We start from the raw sequence: 24353 nt of genomic DNA, 5'->3' as shown, positions 1-24353 counted from the left end.
GTGTGGGCTCTGGAAGGGGGTGTGTGGTGCGGGATAGTGAGAGTGGTGCGGGCTCTGGCTGGGCGGCGCTTACCTTGGTCAGCTCCCGGTCAGTGGCAGACTCCCTACCTACCCTGGTCCAGCACGGCTCCCAGAAGCGGCCAGCATGTCCAGCCTCTGGAGGGGAAGGGGCAGGCGGTTCCACGCGCTGTGCCTGCCTGCAGGCACCGCTCCCACAGGCCACAGTTACTGGCCAATGGGAACTGCGGAGTCAGCACTCAGGGAAGCGTGCAGAGCCCCCTGCCCCCTCTCCCCCCTGGGCAGCAGGGATGTGCCAGCCACTTCCAGGAGCTGCGCAGAGCCTGGGCAGGTAGGGAGCCTGCCTTAGCCCTGCTGCACCACCAGACGTTTAGTGGCCTAAAATCTTCCCATTTGGCTTCAGTAGCCTCTGGGAGATAGAGCCTGATTCCAGGAGACTTCTGGCAAAACCAGGAGAGTTGTCAACCCTTTAAAAAAAAAAAAAAAAAGTGTGTGTGTGTGTGTGTGTATATATATATATATAATTATGGAACAGCTGTTGCAGTTTTCATTCAACTACAACAGCAGTTTTAGAGAATCCATTTGCTTCTACCCACCTTCATTTCTCCCACATTTAAGAGCAATAATTTATGGCATTCATCTTGTTTACCTGGGTACTGTATACAAGTTCTCTATTAATCTTGAATTAAGTAGCTGCAACTAAAATTGCTCACTTTACTATTGAAAGTAGTTCTTATTCATTCAGGACCTATTATGTATATGAAGCAGCCTTTGTGCCAATAGCATATAAACACCTGAGGAGGTTTCATGAAAAGAAACACATAATTTTAAAAATCCAGACTAGTAAAATTTCAGGACTTCTGGTATGCTCATCCAGCTCTTCAAAAACTGCACAGGGGATATATTTATATCTAAATTGCATAATTGGAATTTTAAAGAATTTCATGGGAAGGTTTGCTGTTGGTTTTAATCTGGGTTTTTACAGATCAAACATTTTACTGCTTTACTTTGCCAGGATGACTGAACTTGGTGACAGTGGGGGGGTGGGGGTAGTAAGCAAGAATTCTAAGATATTTGTCTGTTCTTAGGTAAATAAGGCAAGAGTTATATGCTTGCTTGAAAATTTTATTGACACAACCGTTTGGTCCCAACACACAAAACAGCACTTGAGCCACAAAAGAAAGTGTCTAACAAACAAGACAGCTATGAAAAACATTTTTCTTCCTCCTCCCACCCCGAGAAGATATAGTGCACATAAGTTGAGGGCTTCAGTGACACTTTTTTTTTTTTTTTTTTTTTTATAAACAGACATGAATCTAAATTAGTACAATTAATTTGTAAATTAAAGAATATCATGGTCCTAATTGTTTTGAATCAGTAAGTCACATCATTCAATTAGCCTCTGGATAAAAAAATATATTGCAATTCAATTGGCTATTTTGTTACTCTATGAACACAACTTCCCCAAAATGTATTCTATTACTTTCAAACAGCAATTTAATCAGAATTATACATGAATCAAAATAGATATATATATATATATGCTGACCTCCATAAATGGTATAACCACCACATTCACATAAACATAGTACAGAGTTGTACCTCAATTTTTCCTCTATAGTATCAATCATTTGGTTTACTTAGCACTCTGGATGATTTGTAATTGCATCTCATGAAAATATAGTTTTACAATTTTTTGCACACACTACTGAAACAAAGATCTAAATGATCACTGTTAACCTTACAAAATCCATGTAAGGTGATAGCAGATGTATTACATTTAACTCATGAAATTATTAAAAGCATTCTAAAAAAATTTACATTCTGTTTTTGCTTTCTATAACACTATGTCTGTAGAGGTTTAATAAGGACTCAAACACTGTGCCATAATGCTCAGAAAAACTTCCAAGTGTTTCCCTGTATTCATAATGGCTGTAAGTTTAGTATTGGTAATACTTGGCTATATTTAAAAGATTTTTTAACAAAATCTGACTTGTAAAATTCTGTCTATAGCCATTATTTCGTGGCATTTTCAACTGCTGGCTATGAAATCTGAGCCCACTTTTCATCTCTCTTGTACATTACAAAATATAATCCATCTAAAAAAGAAACCATTCAATCAGTGGAAAACCTTAGGTATACGTTCTTTCAATTTTACAGGAAATTTAGTCTGCCTGGCAAATACAACCCATTGTAAATGCCAAGTTTACCCAAAATGGGTATAAAGCCTCACTCACAGGACATTTCAGCCAACTAGAAATAAGGTCATTCCCACTGGTTTACCTCCGTTCCAAAGGCTGGCCTTTCCAAAAGCCAACACAAAATACCACAAAAAACTGAAAAAAGCTTCCAACACTAGAAGTAAATATTAGAATAAAAACAGACACAGTTAAAAGACAATGCGACGAAGAGTAAGCTTCCCATTTACCAAACATGCTTAAAAAATAGAAACAAGGTTAAGCAGAATAACCTTGGCATTTCCACATACAGCTAGAACTTTCCTTGCAAGTGGAAATAGCATCAATACCTTCCATCTTATAGCACTTTACATCACCTGCTCTACGATTCATAATTTATGCATTAAATGCATATTTTAGAAATAATGGAATCTTCCTAGTAACCTCATTTCCAGACACAATAGAGTGTCTTCATTTTACTTTAAACTCATGACACCAAGACAATCTTTTTTCCTTAACCCAATCCATGTCAAACTGGAACTAAACATAAAAGGGAAGCTTAAAACATCCTCAACTTCCTAGAAAGCTCCTCAACGGAACTGAAAGTTTCACAAAACATTTAAAACAAATTTTGCAAGAAATCCACATAATCTTCTACAGACATCTTTACGTGAAAGGAATTACAATGCAATTACAAATCACCAGAAGTTGCACATAACACAAGCTTCCCCTCAGTACAATCAAAAACCCACCACACTTTGTCATTCCAATCCAGTAACGGTTAAAATTCCTCACCAGGCTTTTAAAGACAGATCATGCATTTTATTAATACTGTCTGAAACAATCAGTAAGCAACAGCCTATAGAATATATTATGCTACATGTAGGATTACACCACCGATGAGGCTTAAAGAAAATAAAATCCATTCCACTTTAGTTGAGCATATTTTGCTGTAACTGAACACCATTGGTTTATGGGGGGGAAGGGGGAGGGAATAAAACTTGTTAAGAATAATTTAATGAATACTGGAAGTTTTTTCAAAATAATAAAAATAGTTTGCCCTGCTGACAGCTGTGATCAGTGTAAAAAGAACAAAATCTTCACAGAATACATCTAAATACAAATTAAGTGACTTCTAGGCCTTCTCATTAAAATACATAAGGGCTACCAAATAGCTATATTTTTGTGCAGAGTCCAACAGTATTTGTCTTTCACACTAGAAGAAAATTTAAAGCTTGGTTACAGGTGCAAGTGAAAAGTTTGCTGCCAATTTCACTTTGTTTTTGTGTTGCTTTTTGGCTGGGCTGTCCACTGCTTCCTTGCTTAGTTGAGTTTCAGAAGATTGGTAGGGAGGCACTGAAGAATTCTCTGTGGCACCAGATACCACAGGGCCACTGCTCAAGTTTCCTTTTGCTACTGTGGTAACAATTCTGTTTTTTTCTTCTTCTGTTAGAATCATCATCTCTAAAATAAATACAACAGCTAAATTATTTGCAAATATTTTACTTTCAAAATCAGATTCTTTTACGGCTATGCAGGAGAATCACATGATAAGAGTTCTCTCTGTGCAGAAGTGTGACTAGCAGATTTAAGAACCACAGCACTCTGGTTCAGTTCTCATCTCTGCTGTTAATTTGATATTTCGTTTTAACACTAAATATTTGTCTCGGTTTATCTATCTGTAAAATGAGTCTAATTCACAAACCACAATAACTGTCTCAAATACTTCATATGAACTACCGTAAAATTACTGTTAAAGGGCTTCTGCAGGTTGCTAAACTACTGCCATGTGCCACTGTAATGATGACTGCATTTTAATGGAGGAGGAAGTGATTCCTGTAAATTCTGCATTTACCTCACAAGAGCACTGTCGATTAATTGTTTGTAAAGCACTGACAGCTTCAGATGGAACACCTCCATATAAGGTACAATATATTGGAAGCAAATCCACAAAAAGTCAGCGGATCATGATCAGCCATTTGTTTGATGTTTCATTTTCATACTTTAAAAAAAAAGTTATCAGTAAAGTCTGGTAAGTACCATTTAGGCTAGGTCGACACTTAAGGTGAGGTGTAGAGTACAGGCGCTACATGTGTAGCTACGTGTCACAGTGAAAGGCTCCAGCAGGGAAAGGTTCTGGTAGTGGGGAGGCAATGGGACAATAAAATAATAAAAGCAGCAGTGTAGACAAGGGAGGTACTGCTTAAGCATATAGAGAGCCACATAGCGTATATAACCTAGGGACTCAGGCACACTGGGTACTCTACTTGCCTAACCCGTCTCTCACCACCTACACTATTTATACTTATTCTAGCTGGCCATGCAGTGTCTGTACTCTACATGCCACTGTAAACGTAGACGTATCCAGATACCTGCCTATGGCTACTAACTCTTACCAGAGAGAGGTGGAGTGCGATCCTCAAACTGAATGAGGTCTGCAGACTCAAGAATGACTGGATCAGGTCTCAGTTGTGGGGATGGTAGGCAGGAAGGAACTGGTTCACACAAGAGGTCAACAGGTGATGTATTTGTGAGGCAAAGGAGTTCTTGTTCCGTTTGATTAGAAACTGCAAAAATAAAACGATCTTTCAAAATATCACCAATTTTAAATATCAAAATGCCATAGTAAATATATTAATAGTTGATAAATGCCAAGTCTGCAGCAAAAATGCTGTAAGGGGATTCATTGACTAAACCCAAACTGAAATTTGTTCAACCCAAAGCCTGACACAAACCCCACATCCTTGTAATATGACCTGACGTTTGCCAAGCTTGGACCCTGAGAGCGAGGGGCAAGGGAGTAAGTTCCAGAGGAAGAGCCTTTAAGCAAGAAAGTCAGCTGCCACACTCAGACACTATTTCCATGTAGAAATACCAAGCTTCTATCAACTATTGCAAGAGGACATGTTCTCTTAAAGAACTGATCCCTAACCAGGTAAGATGTTAAAGAACATATTTAATTGCATCTTGAACAAGGCCTGGTCTACACGTAAAAGTTGGATGTAACTATGTCAACCTATCATAGGTGTGAAAAATCCACACCCGACCGACACAACTATGCTGACCTAACCCCCAGCGTAGGCACAGCTATGTTGTCAGAAGAATGCTTCCACTGTAGCTCGGGGAGGTAGATGAACCCCTTCCATCAATGTAGGCTATATCTACACTACAGGGTTATATACCAGCATAGCTATGGCAATATAGCCAGGCCAGCATAGTCTCTGTAGTGTAGACATACCCTGAATCGGTAGTGAGTTCAGGGCACATTATCCTACTCCTCACAGAAATAGTCCTAGTAGGTTCCTCCCAACATCAACTAAAGCATCTGTCTCAAGGGCCATTCTATTACAGTAATCCAGCATGGAGGTGACAAAGGAATTGGTAACCATGGCAAGGTCCGTGCAACAAGGCCCAGGCTCCTGGCTACCTGCAGTTGGAAAAAAAAGACTTCACCAACAGAACTACCACTGCTATTAGCAGATGTAGCAGCAGCGAGGGAGAGCTAAGGCTGCAAATCATATGCAAAAAAGGAAGTACTACAGCTGAACGTCAAGGTACAGGTACTCTGCTCATGGAATCCCCTAGTGGGCCATCATCATTTGCATTTAATCTCGCTTTAGCTTATCTTCAACTTCCTTTGAGGCGAAGGGAGTTAAGGGAACTCATCTGAAAAAAGTTTTCTGCAACTTGGAAGATCAAACCTCAGGAGCGCACAGAAACAGGCTCCACCTCACATAAAGAGGAATATATGTCTAAGACCTTTGTGAAAGAAGTCTGATAGCTTTAAACTCCTTACATCACAGAAGTTTACTTCAAATAACTAAGTCACACAGCTCTTTCGCCAATACTGCTTTCAGTGTATTTCTCCACAGACTGAACAACTTTATTATATACATTAAGTTTGCATTACCATCACTAGGTGTTCCTAGTTTTAATTCCATTAATGTAGTGGATCCTAGACTCTCCATGTGTCCATTACTGTCAGTAAGTTGATTTCCATGATCATCCACATGATCAGCAGGGGAAAAACTGGGTGAGCTAAAACGAGCTTCAAAAAAAGGCAAGTTAATTGGCCTCTGATCACCTCTAAAAAGATACTTGTAAACTTCAGTGTGATAGTTGGCTTATAAAGTTCAATTGGCTTACTTACTTTTCATGTCATTCTTTAGGACTACAATTCTCTTATGCCCGTGTCCTTTGATCCAGACCACCTATAAGACAAAAGTACAATGTAACCAGAGCGCACACACTAACCTCAACACCTAATCCCTACTACTCCCTACTTCTCACACACTATGAAAAAAGTTCTAAAGGAATGCAAGCTAACTCAGACTATTCACATTAGATTGCCCAATTAAAAGTCTTGTCTTAATAAATAAAAAGAGATGCTAAACATCACAACAGGATGTCTGAAGCTCATGCATTTTTCAGCCCCATATTTTCAGAACAGATTGGGGAGCTGTTATTGTAAACTGCTCTCCAAAAAGATTGGTCATAAACTTTTCAAGTAAACTAAAGATTTTTTAATATCTTAGAGCAGGGGTGGACAAACTTTTTGGCACGAGGGCCACATCTAGGTATAGAAATTGTATGGTGGGCCATGAATGCTCACTAAATTGGGGGTTGGGGTGCGTGAGGGCTCTGGCTGGGGGGTGCAGGCTCTGGGGTGGGGCTGAGGATGAGGAGTTCAGGGTGCAGGAGGCTGAGACCGAGGGGTTCGGAGGGCGGGAGGGGGATCACGGCTGGGGCCGGGGCAGGGGGTTGGGGCATGGGAAGAGGTCAGGGGGGCAGGCTCCCACCGGCACTTACCTCAAGTAACTCCCAGAAACAGCGGTATGTCCGCCTCCAGTTCCTACGCGGAGGCGCAGCCAGCAGCTCTGCACGCTGCCCTGTCTGCAGGTGCCGCCCCTGCAGTTCCCATTGGCTGCGGTTCCCAGCCAATGGGACCTGCAGGGGCAACATTTGGGGTGAGGGCAGCATACAGAGCCCCCTGGCTGCCCCTACTCATAGGAGATAGAGGGGGGACATGCCGCTGCTTCCAGGAGCTGTGCGGAGTAGGGCAAGACCCCAACCCCGCTCCCCAGCTGGAGCAGGGCAAGCCCCAGACCCCATTTCACGGCAGGAGCTCGAGGGCCAGATTAAAACGTCTGGAGGGCCGGATGTGGCCCCTGGGCCGTAGTTTGCCCACCTCTGTCTTCGAGTGTATAAACCAACTAGCTGACATTTGAGATTCCACACTAAAATTCAAATATGTAGCATTCCCATGGCTTTTAGATTAGTAGTAAGGGTTCAAAGTTACATGGCTACTGGGACATTATGAGGTAAACCTAGCACAATAAATATGCAACTCAGCAACTGCAATACATTGTTTCTCTTTAGCAACTATAGGAAGAATCAATTCTCACTTGGTGGATGCCAACAACATTTTTGCTCCATAAAGGAGTGGGGGTTTTATGGAATTTTTACTGCATTTTTATTTACATATGCATTCATTTGATTCAAACAATGAACACACTGAGTAAATATGGCTGTCTGTTGACCAGTCCAGTTCAGCAAAATTGAGATTGTTAAAATATGTAACATGTCTAGTATGCATTTCCTTGTAACTATAGCAGCAGATCATACAGAGTATGAAGCAGAATTTCAGTTGCATAATGTATTTAAATTAAATGTGCTAAGAAACTGTTACTGAAGCCATTCAGGAATCTTAAATTAATTTAAGATTATGATGCAGTAATAAAGTTCTTCAGACCTGTGGAATTGCTCCCAAGAGCTCTTCTAGACTATTATATCCATATATTTTGGGCTGCAACACTTCTCCTGTATATTTGCTATATGCTGTTGGGAACTCGTGAAGGAAGATCTGCTGGTAGTGGTACGTGTGAAGCAAGGACCTCACATTCTTTGCGAACAAATACAGATTTGTAAGTTTCACATATTCTTCTGCCACATCATTGGTAAAAACCTGCACAAAAGCAAAGCAATGTCACCATACAAACTTATGCTTCTGTTAGTCACAGTAATATCCTTTGAAAGTACAAGGAAGCCCCACATACTGTATCACAACTAAAGCCAAATAAAGTGAGAAGGATTTAAGTATGGTTCTGAAAACCAAATCAGCTTTCCTAGTAGTTTCCATACCTCAACCAAGTAAGGCAGACTCTTCAGGAGTTCAGTTAAGGTCATAAATCCATATTCACATGGATTAAGGGGAGCACTGTGGATACTTTCATAATGCCTTTTAAGCTCATCAACGGAAAGAAAGGTGGTTTCATCCCAAGACATCATCAATACCAGTAGTTGTGCAGTCAGAGTACGTAGAGACTTTCTATTTATCAGCTGAATCTGTTTACCAGATTCTGTGTCAGCAACCTGAAGAATTTTGATGTTAAAAAAAACAGAAGAAAAGTGAATGAGTCTGAGTTCTATAAAATAGGTTAGGCCTTTCTGGATATAAACATTTTCCATTAGATAATCTAAACTGTAAAAGAAAAAAGCTTTCTACATGGAAATATTTTGACCTTGGAAATAATTCTGCTGCAGTAGTTTTATAGTCTCTGGTGCTCTATAGGACAAAGCAGTTTACAGGTCTATGTATTTTCTTTCAATCAAAAAGTCAAAGCACCAATTCTCTGAGCAAAACACTAAGGAATTTCAAAGGGAGGGGGAAACCCAATGATTCCCATTGCAATGAAATGAGGTAAAAATATGAATTAAACATTCAATCTTGATATTTGAAAACAGTTTAGACAGGGAATCTAATGACTTTTGTTCTACAAACAGATGAAATCTAGGCTTTTTTTTTTGGTAAATAAAGACACTAAAAACAGTTTACCTTCACAACGTGGCAAAGTTTTTGCATTAAAGCTAGAACTGAGCTGACATCATAGTCATGAAGGCGCAATGTGTAACCAAACGTTTTACTGTATTCTGTAAGTAAATCAGTCATCATAAGGCAGTTGTCTTTCTGAGATCGCAGCAGTTTAACTAACTGGGCTGCTAGAGCTTTGACCCGTTCCACCTCTGTCAGAGTCAGAATTTTTTCCTCTCCGCATTCTAATACCTTAAAAAAAAAAAAGGAAATAAAATAAAATAAATATAAAAAAAATGAAGTTACTTACCTAAACTGACCAGAAAACCCAGTAACATTCAGTAAAGGATATTAGATATTTATGTAACTATTTTACATAACGATTCAGCTACTTTACATAAAGGTATCTACATGAAAGCAAGCAGAGTTAACAGACATTCCTCAAGAGAGACAATCAAGTAAGTCTTGCTTAAGCTATTGAATTTAGTCTGCTTTTATTGTCTAAACTAAGTCAAATAGAGAAAGTAAATAAAGTTTGTTGTGAACTAGATTTTTAAAATTCAGTTTCAATAATTCAAGGTTATTACATAAAAAAAAAACAAAAAAAAACTTTAAGTTTAAGTCTTTAACTTGATAGCATCCTTTAAATAAATAAATAAATAAATCAAAACAAAAACAAAACCACTTTCTGTGGTCTATGAAAAATAGTAAATATAACTAACCAACCAAATATAATCATGAAAGGTTAGAAGTGCAGGCAGATACACAATTCACAACTCCTAGTGAAGTTAATTACCTGGAAATAGCTCTTGATGATAGTAAGAATACAGTCTATTCAGGTGTGATCTGAAAAATGCTTAAATATACCTTAACATTTCTAGAACTTACTTGCAAGACATCTGGTATGGCTTCAAAAAGTTCAAGTAGTTTGGTAAACCCATAATAAGCAAGTTTGCATTGACGGCCAAAGTGGTGGTGGTAAGAAGGAATAAATTTATTAAAGGGCATTCGGAAATGGGGTTGATGACGCAGCAAGTCAACTACCTCCTTAGAGAATTGCTTTGTTCTTTCAATTTCTTCCTGGGTACGTTCTAAAAGTGAAAGACATTAAAACAAAGTGAACAGCCACAGAATAGTTAGTTTACAAGGCAAGAAAGGGTATATAAAGAAAATACAGGGCATCAACATTAGCATATTTTTAGCTTTGTATCAGCCACAAAAATTAACTATTTTTTTTTGTTGGAAGAACTTGCCTTCATGTTTACATATTTACTTTGTAAAATAATAAATCACGTGGCAATCACTGTGCAATATTTACTAAGCAAGTTTTCTTGTCTCATACTCCAACAATTTCTTCCCCTCTAGCCATCCTGCACAAAGTTTAACTAAACTCAATATTACTTAGTGCAATGAATACAAATAACATAACATTCCATTTATTCCATTACAGAGATTTTGCTTTTTAAATGGCTAGGATTATACATAACGACCTCTCAATCATGGGATTATGATAATATAATGGCATAATTTGGCAACAAGTACAGAAGAAAACCGTCAAAGGAGAGGAGAGGGACAACTTCATTCTACATTTGGATTTGCTTTACCCAATTAGCTAATTTGAAGTTATGTGAGAATAGAAAATATACTGGCAATAGTGAAGGCAGAATGTCATTTTTATAAATTAATAAACTATTATTTTACAGATCAAAATGATGATATGGCCATACCTCTTTTGGGGATACAAATTACCATTTCATTGTCTTGCTGAGACAAACAGATAGTTGTATCTGGAATTTCTGATATTATATCTGCCAACTCACACACTCCATATTCAGTAACATCCCAATCTTTAGAGAAACACCTGAATAGTTTAAGAAGAAAATGGTAAAGCAACTTCAGAATGTTGATGTATTTTACACAGGACAATTAAATGTGCAAGTTCGCAATCAGTTTGCACAAACAAAAAAAATAGAAATATAATTAGTTATCAAGACAGAACAAGCACTTCAATGAAATGAAAGGCATTTTCACATTGCTAGTGACATAAGCACTTAAGAACCCATAAACCCAGGAGACATTTGTAAATCAAGTGCACAAAATCAAATATTCCTATTAACCTCAGAACTAAGTCATACACTGGTGCTTCAGATGCATGTGGAATGAAGAGTGAAGTTGTGTATACCAACTACTGGGTGCCTCAGACTGATTTAAATGATAAAAATGAGAATTTAAAGAACGTTAGTTACTTCACTAATCCAGAACTTTATATAGTAGCTTTGGAGTTAAAACAAACAAACTTTTCACAAAACAAACTAAAACAAGCAAACATGGCATATTTTCTTGTACTGCAAGAAGGCAGCAATTGCCATATATAAAACTTCATGTGCTACAGTCTCCTGAAGACATGTGTCAGCTGCTTCCTCCTGACTTCACACTAGGGAAAGTAACATGCTGAGATTGATTTCAAAAAGATTCTGCTAATCTAAGAATATCAGAGAGATGGAATGTTACTGGCAATGTGAAGACAGCACTAATTCCTCTTGGATTTTTGCCCATTATTACTCCCCTAATCGATCAGATACCCTTGCTAGAGCTATTAAATTATACTGTTTTTAACTCCCCCCTCCAATCCCTTCCTCCTCTCTCCATGATTGAAAGAAGACAGTCTCTTTTTCCACAAAAAAAAAAAAAAAAAAAAAAAAACACAACGCAAAATAGCATCTACTTTCTCAAGCTAGTTTGCATTACAAGTATGCCACGCATTGCGCTTAAATGATTACATTTATTCACCATGCCTTAAGGAGTAAGTTAACAAGATACAGTACCCCAATTTGAAGTAGCAGTTTTAAGACAATTGAAAAATTAAGTGCTAAAGTAATGCTGCACTGCATTCCAAAAAGTTCCTATAGTAATAATGGACTATTTTCAATCGTTTCTAAAATCTGATAAATTCCACCTTCTGATAATCTAACATCACAATGAAAAGGCAACAATGTAGTATGTTTTTGTATTAGAATTCTGAGTGCCAACCCGTCTTACACTACACTTTTAAAGAAAAGCAGGTGCAAATGTGGACAGCAGATGTCTTGATATTTGGTAAAGACAAAAACAACTTACCAGTGATAAGCCTGTAAGAATTCTCTCACAATAACTTGTTTACTGGCCTGGGATTTGAGAAGTTTCAATAAGTCTTGAGTGAAACGTTTTACTTGGGCCCTGTATGTTAGGGTTAACAAGCGTTTAGAGCCCATGCCAAGAATCTAGAACATAAAAACAATAATAAATCTCTTAACAGCATAAAAGCCAAGCAGTGATTTCTCAGCACTGATCACTTGTGACCTCCTGCCACCCTCCATAGTAAATAACGTTATGAGCTATTAGGTAAAAAGGAGGACAGACTGTGGTAAGAAATATCAAGTGCATGACTATAAGAAGCTCTCTTTCCATATACTTCCATATGGAATCATGGATCATTAGGAAAGCACAAATAACGCTTCCTCCAAGAGAACTGTCATACCTGCTGTACAGGTGATTTAGTGGAGGTTGTTGTAAAATCCACAATTGTATGCTTTCTCTAAGACCAGCTAATGTTAACAAACACTACTAAAAAGCTACATGTGTCCAAAAGATTGCATAGGATTCCCTGATCATTCAAACACTATTACTTTATAAAAATCAGGACTACTCAGTTTCAGACAGTCCCAACTAGTAATACTGATGCTCTGCCTAAATGCAGGTGAGAGTATTATCCAAATAGCCAGCTAACCAAGGCGGCTGAAGAGAACACCACAAGCGTGAAGACAAAAAGGAGACTTCACGATTAACTACATAACCTCAAGTTTGAGCTTCTTGAGTCGACCACTATAGATTTAGCTTAGTAAAAAGAAGGTTTAGCAGTGACTTGATCACAGTTTACAAGTACCTACATGAATAACAAATATTTGATAATATGCTCTTCAATCTAGCTGACAAAGGTATAACACGATGCAATGGCAGGAAGTTGGAACTATATAAATTCAGATTGGAAATAAGGCTAAGTTTTCAAATGTGAGGGTAATTAATCATTTGAACAATTTACCAAAGTTCTCCATCAGTGGCAATTTTTAAATCAAGGTTGGTTAATTTTCTAAAAATAGACTCTAGGAATTATTTTGGGGAAGTTTTATGGCTTCTGTTATACAAGAGGTCAGACTAGATGATCACAATGGTCCCTTGTGGCCTTGGAATCTATGAAATTAGATCTAAGAACTTTACATATATTCATAAGTTCTGAAAACACAATAATAGCTGTCATGGTTATAATCTCAAAAATAAATGAACTGGTAAACAACTGAATCCTAGGTACAGACATCTCCTTTGGAGAAATGGACAAGGTAGGTGAACAAATACATTCTGTGCCAACCACTGACACACTCATGAACTCAGCTGATTCAAGCTGTGAATATATGTGTAAACAACAAAAAAAAGTGACATTGAACTCACTTGTAATACATGTGGCACTGCTTCTAGTAACTCCATTAACTTGGAATACCCATAGTCAGACACACGACACTGCTTTGCAAAGTGATGATGATAAGTTGGGATGAATTTACTGACAGGTATGATACAAGATGGTTGGCTTTTAAGTAGATCTATCACTTCTCTACTGAACTGAATAAGCTGTGGGTTACCTACAGGGCTCTTCGAACGTAAAAGCCAAGGATCTAGAAGGAGAAATTTTTTTTTAGAATGAGATGTTCATTTCAGATAGACATCATTTTACTAAGAGTTTATTAATACTATTCCTCCACAAATGAGGGAATATCTAAATAATTTTAGAAATGTTAATATACACTGAAAACACCTTAAATACTCAAATTTTCTATTAAAACCTTGAGGACAATTTACTGTATGCAACTAATATGAGCACCTTTTGTTCAAACAGAACTTTTCTTCAAGACGGACACTTTAAAAAACAGACTTTAAAAAAAGTTATGAAGACTGAATAAAAAGGGTATTAGTGCTAAATAATTTAACCACTATTAAAAAAAACATTATAGTGAAACAGAGTCCTTCCTTTACTGCTGGCTACCAAGTTGCAGAGAAAAAGCCAGATAAAAAGTGTTATCTACCTGTAGTTGGGGGTGGTGGTTTGTTGTGTATCCACTTAACAACTTTAATGCTGTTTTGGGCAGTGGCAATATTAACTCCAGGAACACAGGTGATAAGATGCTCCAAGGGAACACCTCCCTGGCCTTCCTGCACCATTTCTAGATCACTGAACTCTGACGTATAACAATCAGGAAAGCTTTAAAAAACAAAAGGTGAGAACAGAAAAATTCCAATTACTAAAATACAATGANAAAACAACTTACCAGTGATAAGCCTGTAAGAATTCTCTCACAATAACTTGTTTACTGGCCTGGGATTTGAGAAGTTTCAATAAGTCTTGAGTGAAACGTTTTACTTGGGCCCTGTATGTTAGGGTTAACAAGCGTTTAGAGCCCATGCCAAGAATCTAGAACATAAAAACAATAATAAATCTCTTAACAGCATAAAAGCCAAGCAGTGATTTCTCAGCACTGATCACTTGTGACCTCCTGCCACCCTCCACAGTAAATAATGTTATGAGCTATTAGGTAAAAAGGAGGACAGACTGTGGTAAGAAATATCAAGTGCATGACTATGAGAAGCTCTCTTTCCATATACTTCCATAACAAATCATGGATCATTAGGAAAGCACAACAAACGCTTCCTCCAAGAGAACTGTCATACCTGCTGTACAGGTGATTTAGTGGAGGTTGTTGTAAAATCCACAATTGTATGCTTTCTCTAAGACCAGCTAATGTTAACAAACACTACTAAAAAGCTACATGTGTCCAAAAGATTGCATAGGATTCCCTGATCATTCAAACACTATTACTTTATAAAAATCAGGACTACTCAGTTTCAGACAGTCCCAACTAGTAATACTGATGCTCTGCCTAAATGCAGGTGAGAGTATTATCCAAATAGCCAGCTAACCAAGGCGGCTGAAGAGAACACCACAAGCGTGAAGACAAAAAGGAGACTTCACGATTAACTACATAACCTCAAGTTTGAGCTTCTTGAGTCGACCACTATAGATTTAGCTTAGTAAAAAGAAGGTTTAGCAGTGACTTGATCACAGTTTACAAGTACCTACATGAATAACAAATATTTGATAATATGCTCTTCAATCTAGCTGACAAAGGTATAACACAATGCAATGGCAGGAAGTTGGAACTATATAAATTCAGACTGGAAATAAGGCTAAGTTTTTAAATGTGAGGGTAATTAACCATTTGAACAATTTACCAAAGTTCTCCATCAGTGGCAATTTTTAAATCAAGGTTGGTTAATTTTCTAAAAATAGACTCTAGGAATTATTTTGGGGAAGTTTTATGGCTTCTGTTATACAAGAGGTCAGACTAGATGATCACAATGGTCCCTTGTGGCCTTGGAATCTATGAAATTAGATCTAAGAACTTTACATATATTCATAAGTTCTGAAAACACAATAATAGCTGTCATGGTTATAATCTCAAAAATAAATGAACTGGTAAACAACTGAATCCTAGGTACAGACATCTCCTTTGGAGAAATGGACAAGGTAGGTGAACAAATACATTCTGTGCCAACCACTGACACACTCATGAACTCAGCTGATTCAAGCTGTGAATATATATGTAAACAAAACAAAACAAAAGTGACATTGAACTCACTTGTAATACATGTGGCACTGCTTCTAGTAACTCCATTAACTTGGAATACCCATAGTCAGACACACGACACTGCTTTGCAAAGTGATGATGATAAGTTGGGATGAATTTACTGACAGGTATGATACAAGATGGTTGGCTTTTAAGTAGATCTATCACTTCTCTACTGAACTGAATAAGCTGTGGGTTACCTACAGGGCTCTTCGAACGTAAAAGCCAAGGATCTAGAAGGAGAAATTTTTTTTTTAGAATGAGATGTTCATTTCAGATAGACATCATGTTACTAAGAGTTTATTAATACTATTCCTCCACAAATGAGGGAATATCTAAATAATTTTAGAAATGTTAATATACACTGAAAACACCTTAAATACTCAAATTTTCTATTAAAACCTTGAGGACAATTTACTGTATGCAACTAATATGAGCACCTTTTGTTCAAACAGAACTTTTCTTCAAGACGGACACTTTAAAAAACAGACTTTAAAAAAAGTTATGAAGACTGAATAAAAAGGGTATTAGTGCTAAATAATTTAACCACTATTAAAAAAAAAATTATAGTGAAACAGAGTCCTTCCTTTACTGCTGGCTACCAAGTTGCAGAGAAAAAGCCAGATAAAAAGTGTTATCTACCTGTAGTTGGGGGTGGTGGTTTGTTGTGTATCCACTTAACAACTTTAATGCTGTTTTGGGCAGTGGCAATATTAACTCCAGGAACACAGGTGATAAGATGCTCCAAGGGAACACCTCCCTGGCCTTCCTGCACCATTTCTAGATCACTGAACTCTGACGTATAACAATCAGGAAAGCTTTAAAAAACAAAAAGGTGAGAACAGAAAAATTCCAATTACTAAAATACTATGAACATACAATAACCAATAATCCCCTCCATAAATACCATTAATATAAAGGATACATTTCTTGCACAAAGCACTTTTTAGACATCCTATTAACAAAATTTTCCTGTGAATATTTCATAACCAAGACACAGCTTAGATTTTGTATGCCTTTAAAAAAAACAAAAAAAAACAAAAAAACCACAAACAAACTTATTGGAAACATTTTTTTAATCCACAATAAAAACAGTCTTTATTCAACTGCTCCCAGATTTTTTGATAAATGAAGCTGAAGAGAAACAGCACTTCACCATGTTCATAAAAGTTTCATTAGAAAAAGAGAGGAGATAAAATCCTTACCATATCTATTCATACATTAAAAGAAACACAGTTAAGCTTGTTTACCTTAGTAAAGGCACGGTGCCCTCATGGGTCTGCAGCAGACTGTGCACTTGTGGTGCAAATGTCTTCAAAGACAAAATCACAAAAGGAATTTTGTAGGAGTCTGGATCAAATTCATGTTCACTGTAATGACAAGAGAAGTACTTAACTATGTTTACATCATGCTCAAATTGAAGAAAGGTGCATATAGGTACAAAACTAGTGCTAGCTGGAGAGAAGGTTGAGAAAAAGCTAGAGCGTGGGAATTTTCACACTTTTCACAGTATAAACTACATTAGTCTCATGGACTACCTCCCCTCCCATTCACATAATATTTATATGGCAACTACAGCAATTGCTTAAATGGAGAAGTAACATTAGGTACTCCTGGGGGGATTTTGCTCCATTGCGCACGTGCGGAATTAATGTCCACTGCAGATTTTTTTTTTTTTTAAACTCTGCAGAAAATACATTCTGCTGGTGAGGAGCTTCAGTTACGCCTTCCACCCACCAGGGGCTGCTGTGATATCAGAACAGAGGGCAGCTGGCTCACCGGCCATGGTAGCCAGAGAGGCTGCATTCCTCTCAGCCCTTGCCCACAGGCCCAGGTGAGGAGGCACAAGATATTGGGGGGAAGAAACAGACACAGCGGGGCACATGGGATTGCTGGGAAGTCTCACAGACTGGGGTTCAGAAGAGCTAGTGTGGGGACAGAGTAGGGCAGGGGCTCAATGGGAGTGGGGGTACATATGGGGATGGGGAGGAGTTGATGGAAAGAAGGGCGTGCAGGGGCACATGGGTTGGGGGAGGAAGTGTGGCTAGAGTGGGGTGCAAGGACACATGGGGAGGGGAGGAAATGCAGGGACAAATGGAAATGGGGTAGATGTGCCTGATTTAATGGGAGAGGCTAGGTGTTAGCTAGGGTCTGCATGGGAGAGGCTCCCAAACTCCCTAACAACCCCCGCCCCCCCTCCGGCGAAAAAAACAAAAACACCCTATTTCATACTTCTCCCACCCACGCCCAACAACCCTCCAGGTTCACTCACAGGCTTCTTCCCAGCAATTACCTCCCTCTCCCTCCGCTCTTCCATTATCCCTGACTCCCCCAAGCTTTTGCACTGCTTCTGAGGGGTGCAGGAAATTCATTTAAACTACAATACAGAAATGTATTATTACTCAAAGTTATGTATTATTTGCCTAGTTAGTTAGGAATCTATCTGTCAAAAAACATTTCCACTTTTTGTTGTCTGTATTGTTACAGACATACTTGTTGACAGGCATTTTGAAATAGTTTACCAAAATAACTGAAACTGACGTGATTATATTGTATTATTTTGACAAATAAAATAGGCAGAATTTTGCAAATTTCATATACTGTATGTAGCTTTTTAAATTTTTTGGCACAGAATTCCCCCAGGAGTAATTAGGAAGACATTTCATGAACTTTCACTGTAGCTGTCGTACTGTGACTTACCAGCTGGATACAATGAGGAGAGCCAACACCATGTAACAAGCCAGCTATCTGCATGCTACTAGCAAATGCTTGGTTACCAACTTTGGTTGTTGACAACTAATCCTATTTCACAGTTTGTCACTGAAATAAGTTTAACTTTGACATAACAGTGAAGTTTTCAGGTCATGATGGGCTGCCAGCTGACTAAAGATAGCTGGAGTGTAAATTAAGTGGAATTATCAAAGACTTCACAATTATAGTCCCAGTGAAAAATTAAACAATTCTTTTTCACCGCTATCAAAAAATTTCCCCTCTAACCAACAATGGGATTGAGGTTTGCATTTCAGTCTCAACATAACAAGCCTATTTCATCCTCAGTAATTAGGCTGCAATGCATAAACACCACATCCTCAAACAGATGAGCCTACTAAACCATGATACTAACTTTGATTTGAAGATGGATGTTCTGCCATCTCTGCTCTTTTGTTGATTAGTCCTTATGATCAGACACTTGAACTTTTAATATGTAACAGTGATTAAATCTGCTATGAGATATACATCCCAAAAGATGGTTCATTTTTTTTTTTTTTAAAGGTACAAATTTAGTATAAGGACAAATCAATTTGATAAACTTAATCTTTTTTCTGTTTAAAAAAAAACCCCAAAACTATTTCATACACAGCCTACCTAAAGTCTTTATTCAGACAATGCTGCTTACAAATGGGCTCATGATATTCCAGTTCTTCAAATATTATAGGACTGCAATTTGCTGATGAGCCATCATGAGACTGTGAAGACCCTAAAGGACTCTGCCGGGCTTGGCTGCTGGGTAAGAGACACACCAAACGTCCATTTCCTTGGTCACGGATTGCCACAGTATCAGTTAATTTATACAGATCTGATGCTATTAACTTGTGTCCAAATCTAAAATTAAAAGTTTTAAGTGTACTTTAGTCATAAAAATAGACATTCAATGTGCAAAACTAGAACAAATGTTCAATTACAGAATGCAATAATAAACTACAGTGTAAGAAATCATTCAAAAGTAGATTACAAGCTACTCAAAATTAACCAATAGGCTAATTTAAATCACAAGTCTTTCCATCTTGGAAGAAGCCAAACTAAAGAGATTTTAAAAAACTAGTTATGGGAGCCCAGTTAAAAATATTTGTGCAATACTGCATACTGTGTATGCAGAGGCTGATAAAGAGCAAAAAGTTATTTTATGCCTCCATTGTAATTTACTGTACAAGACAGGAATTGTGAGTTTCTGAAAAGAGTAATTTAAAACAAGTGCAATTTAGAACCTACTTTTTTTCATATATTTCTGTTAACTTGAATATAGGCAGACAACAAGCAGGAGCATCCTGAAGAATGGACATTGTTTCTGAGCTGAAAATATAATTTTGAAGTGTTATAAATAAATATCTTAAACTTTTCTATTTAAATTATCTACATAATCTCTAGTAGCATTCAAATATTCAGTTACTTCACTTATAGACATAGGGAATTCTTTCATTACTAAATTATACCACTTAATTCTACTGTAGTCAATAGTATTAAAATGGTATAAGTGAGAGGATGCCTTTAGTTTAAACTCCTCACATGTAAAAATGAATATTGAACACTAGGACTCTTCAGTCTACTATGATCTCAAATAAAGAAAAGTATTTAAGTGAGCAGAACCCACTGGCATTCTTGACAGCTGAAAATGATGGAACACAACTTAAAGGCAGGAATTAGGGTGCACTTAAATTACATCTGTGAATAATACTTTTGGATATTAGGCATAAGGAGATCATGGGACAAATACTGTTATATCCAGGCAATGCCATGGAGGTCAATGCACTCCAGAGAAAGATATAACCACATGTATTAGACTCCTGCTCTCTAGTCTTGTTATCTAGGAGACTTTTCTAAAGGAGTTATTGAAAATCTTGCATGTACGGTAAGCACCAGATATCTATGGAAAGTAATACTAAGGCTACATCATTAAAAGTTATCAATTTGGATTAAATCTTAACTGTATTAAAAGATGGCTTGGCCAGGAAGAAACAAAGGGTATGACAATGCAATAATGAGAATTAATAAAATGGGCAACTATATGTGATAAAAACTAGTTTGCTAGAAAAATCAACCCTCTCCCCAAAAATTTCAAGGAATAATGAGCACCATTTTTTCTTAAACCTAAGCTTTTTTTGTGTGACAAAATAAATATTTTTCCTTCCAGTGGTTTCTTTCCGCATAAAAAGTATATAATGCAAGATAGAAGAGAAAGTATACTTCTTCAATTAGAATCCTCTCAACCTTCTAGGTCTATAATCTTCCATAAATAAAATGAAGGGCTGTATCTTACATAGAGCAAAGACACAAAAAACCCACAGCAAAACATATTCAGGTGTTTGTTTCTTAGACACGTGAACTTAGTCACACAATTAAAATGGGGTGGAAGGGAGGACTCTCCTCATACAATTTTTCCAGGAGGTGGGGGGGAAGGTTTTTGGCATCTTTATTCTTTGCAGTAAATCTGAATTCTATACAAGTATAAAATCTAGGTTTATTGATAGTCAAAAAAGTTAAATGACTGAAAAGGATGAGTGAGATTTAACTAACTGAACAAGCATATCCTAAAGTTTCTGAATGCCATATACTTTAAGAAGTGAACATAAAATTAACTTTTCTCTATGACTTAGGTGATATAGGTGTAGCTAAGGAACTGATCCCAGGAGAAGGATGCTTCTACATGAAGATCTGGTATCTTCAGACTTTATTTGGGATTTCTAGATTGCTTAAATTTAGGTAGTGTTGACCCACATAATACACAGTAAGACAGACTTTTTTCATCTTGTCTAAATGTTACATCTGCTAATGAACTTTAATCAGCTGGCACAAGCTATATTTTGCTTATTTTGTTTCCAGTTTTATTTCACTTAGTATTTTGACTTTGACATCTACAGGAACAATCCGTAGCCAGCAGACATAATCTAACAATTGTCTAGGCTGCTTTTTACCTAAGCTGAGATAGAGATTTATTAGCAGCTCCTGTAGCTAGGGAGACCTGGATCCTTTTGCTGCCAATTTTGTATCTGTGAAGGTTGTTGACAGCACTGATTGCTTCTTGTAGATTTTCCATTTGAATTATAGCCTTCAACTGATAATCTGTATGAGGACTGAGCTCCACACTCTTTACCTGAAAGAAAAAAAATGAACATACAAATTCATCACAAAAGATTAACCTGAGTCAACTGTCATCTTTAAATATAGAAAAGTAGACTAGAGAAGTGTCAGATTATTTTATGTAACTACCATAAACTCTACGCATAGTTTCTTTTAAAGCTGTTATTAAGTGGAAGGTCACAGAAATGGCCTCTCCCTGGAGTTTTATTTTCTAGAATTGACAGTGAAATAACATCTACCTTCTGTTTCAAGTCATTTTTAACGTGATTCAAAATATCAGCTCAATATTTAGACTGCACATTTTAAAATTTTGAAGTGGACATGAGGAACAGAAGTTTTCAGGGTTGGTTTTTTTTTATTATTATTATTATTTTTAATTTCAATTAATGCTTTGAGCTATCCAAACACATGGGATAGCTCAAAGCATTAATTTAACTCTTCCAGTGACCCTGGATGTACATTTTCAGAATTCTATTCTCCCAACGAAGAAAAAACATGAGCTCCATTTAGAGTTTACATACAAAGCCTTTAGTGCACAGACCTATAGGACTATACACAAAAGAAACAGTTAAGGTAAGATGTATTATGGCATGGTAACAGGAAATACCAAGTTCTGAGTGCCAATATTTTAAGGTATCATTAGATAGCTGGTTTCAGAGTAGCAGCCGTGTTAGTCTGTATCCGCAAAAAGAACAGGAGTACTTGTGGTACCTTAGAGACTAACAAATTTATTTGAGCATAAGCTTTTGTGGGCTACAGCCCACTTCTTCGGACAGCTGTACTCTGTACCTCAAAAGTAGAGCACACAGGCTTGTGGAAAGGAAAAACAGAACTCAAAAGGGATTTTATCCTTTACCTTGCCATATCTAGAGAAGATTTCTTGCAGAATTTGCTGCAGTTCCTTTCTGGACAATCTGTAGTCTATATTGCTGATCTGAATATCTGCACCATTTGCAAAAGGATCAAGACAGTCTGTACCACTGGTGTGATTTACAATATTGAAGGCAAGTGGAGATGATCTGTTTGAGAGGTTTGGAGACATACTCCTAATTAAAACAAAGATATTTTAGTATTATTCAATAAATATGACAATTACACAATTATCTCTCTCTCTGTGTTAAAAGTGCAAATAAAAAAATAATTCTAAGCATGGATTAAGTAGATAAATTTGCGAGTGTCAATGCATTTTGGTTTTGGTACATATGCATTTAGTTTACATGGCTAAATACAGAAGCTGAAAACTTCTTTTTTCCTTTAAAATCTCAAAAGACAATCCTGGAAAAACACTAAAATCTGTCTAAAGACTGATCAACATGGACAGCATAAGGTTTGGGGTTGGATACAATTTTTGTCCGCAAAATGTACTTTCTACTTTGTGTTGAGAGAGTTATACTTGTTCAAACAATCTATAAGCAGCAAACGACCAGAGTTTCAAAGATATTTAGTGGGGTTTTGAAAATCCCCACACACACCTAAGTACCTATCTGCATCTTTAGGCACCTAAATATCTTTGCAAGTCTAGGCCCCAAATGTTTAAGAAATGGAATGCTTCTGAAATACTGTGAACTCTGCCACACACATACCAAGGAGATAAGGATTTACAGGGAACAGCTGACACAAAGTAAGTTTAATTAAAAAGGTAGTCTCTCCTGTCTTATTTTTAAACTGAGTTCTGTTAACTGCTACCACAGTATTACCAGATTAGCATCCTTATCTACAACATGTAAACGTTAAACGGAAATATCTGTTGTACTCAAGTCCACATACAGATATATGGACCTGTTTACTTATACATTAGAAATAGCCTAACACCAACCCCAGACTCCATCTCCCAGATAGGAGATGATGCTACATCATACAGATACTTACCGGGATGACCAACAGCTCTGAGACATGAGCAGAGGACTGAGCTGTCGTGATGCTGTCAATTTACTGAAAGCAGATGGGTAGCTGACCTGGAATACAACTGCATCTTTATCTTTTTTCTCTATAGGAGAGTTGGTAATGCTTCTAGAAGCAGGGGTGTCTTTTCTATTTAAAAAAATAAATAAATTATCATTGAGTTGCTCAATTTTACTACATGGATTAACTTTAAAAACATTATTTTTTCCTTAACATACTTCTGACTGCATTTATAGGTCAATTCTCCTATTCCTGTGTTTTTGGTTGCCAAGCACATAAGATTTGCTGCATTAGAGTTTTGTGGAGAAAGAGTTTCCTCTCTTAACTGGTCTTGCTGGTTTTCAATTTTTCTGATGGTCTTTGATTCAAGGCGGCACAGCTCCTTAAAAAGAGTAAAACACAAAGGTAGATTAGCCACTAAAAAGCTACTACTCCTTTTCTTCATAAATCTTCCAACTTTATGTAAAGTAAAATTAAACTCAAGGCATAACTTTGTAGAAGCAGCCAGGTGTGTTATGTTTTTTTAGAAATAAGATAGAAAGAATAGTAAACAGTATATTGAGGTACAGATTTTCACTGCAATTTGTATTATTAAGTTCTGTGCACACTGAATTTTTCAAAAATAGCAAAGGCTCATTCTCCTTCAAAGTATACCTAAAAAAATAAAATAAAATAAAATAAAAATAATTAAAAAAAAATAATAGAGGACAAGAACCAGACTTGGACCCCTGGTTAGTAAAAGTTGTTAGCACTCAGACCTGGACATGGATGTGAGGAGAAGGCAGAAAATGAAACTCTATACTCCTTTTGAAAAAGCACCACCCATCTTCCTCCACTGATTAAAGTCATGCTAGCACAGGGAGGTAAAGGTAAAATCTG

At 37.2% G+C, this 24353-nt stretch overlaps 1 protein-coding gene across 1 annotated transcript in view; it reads right to left on the bottom strand.

The window, feature by feature from the left end:
• Positions 1-1125: 1125 nt before the first annotated feature.
• MARF1 (meiosis regulator and mRNA stability factor 1) overlaps positions 1126-24353 on the bottom strand; it is a 37539-nt gene continuing 14311 nt past the window's right edge. The window contains exons 9-27 of the mRNA XM_034783381.1: positions 23693-23856; positions 23442-23603; positions 22429-22618; positions 21407-21585; positions 19707-19787; positions 19083-19319; positions 16967-17086; positions 16359-16534; positions 15729-15949; positions 14361-14503; positions 10734-10867; positions 9895-10097; positions 9031-9258; positions 8337-8567; positions 7948-8160; positions 6346-6406; positions 6106-6243; positions 4592-4762; positions 1126-3659 (exon numbers count right to left, since the gene is read on the bottom strand). Of these exons, the coding sequence (XP_034639272.1) occupies positions 3424-3659; positions 4592-4762; positions 6106-6243; positions 6346-6406; positions 7948-8160; positions 8337-8567; positions 9031-9258; positions 9895-10097; positions 10734-10867; positions 14361-14503; positions 15729-15949; positions 16359-16534; positions 16967-17086; positions 19083-19319; positions 19707-19787; positions 21407-21585; positions 22429-22618; positions 23442-23603; positions 23693-23856 (3288 nt within the window). The 3' untranslated portion in view covers positions 1126-3423. The remainder of the gene's footprint in view (positions 3660-4591; positions 4763-6105; positions 6244-6345; positions 6407-7947; positions 8161-8336; positions 8568-9030; positions 9259-9894; positions 10098-10733; positions 10868-14360; positions 14504-15728; positions 15950-16358; positions 16535-16966; positions 17087-19082; positions 19320-19706; positions 19788-21406; positions 21586-22428; positions 22619-23441; positions 23604-23692; positions 23857-24353) is intronic.

Source organism: Trachemys scripta, chromosome 10, assembly GCF_013100865.1.
Source record: "Trachemys scripta elegans isolate TJP31775 chromosome 10, CAS_Tse_1.0, whole genome shotgun sequence".
NCBI classification, from domain to species: domain Eukaryota; kingdom Metazoa; phylum Chordata; order Testudines; family Emydidae; genus Trachemys; species Trachemys scripta.
Note: the sequence above shows the minus strand (reverse complement) of the source record. Positions and strands in the feature narration are given on the sequence as shown.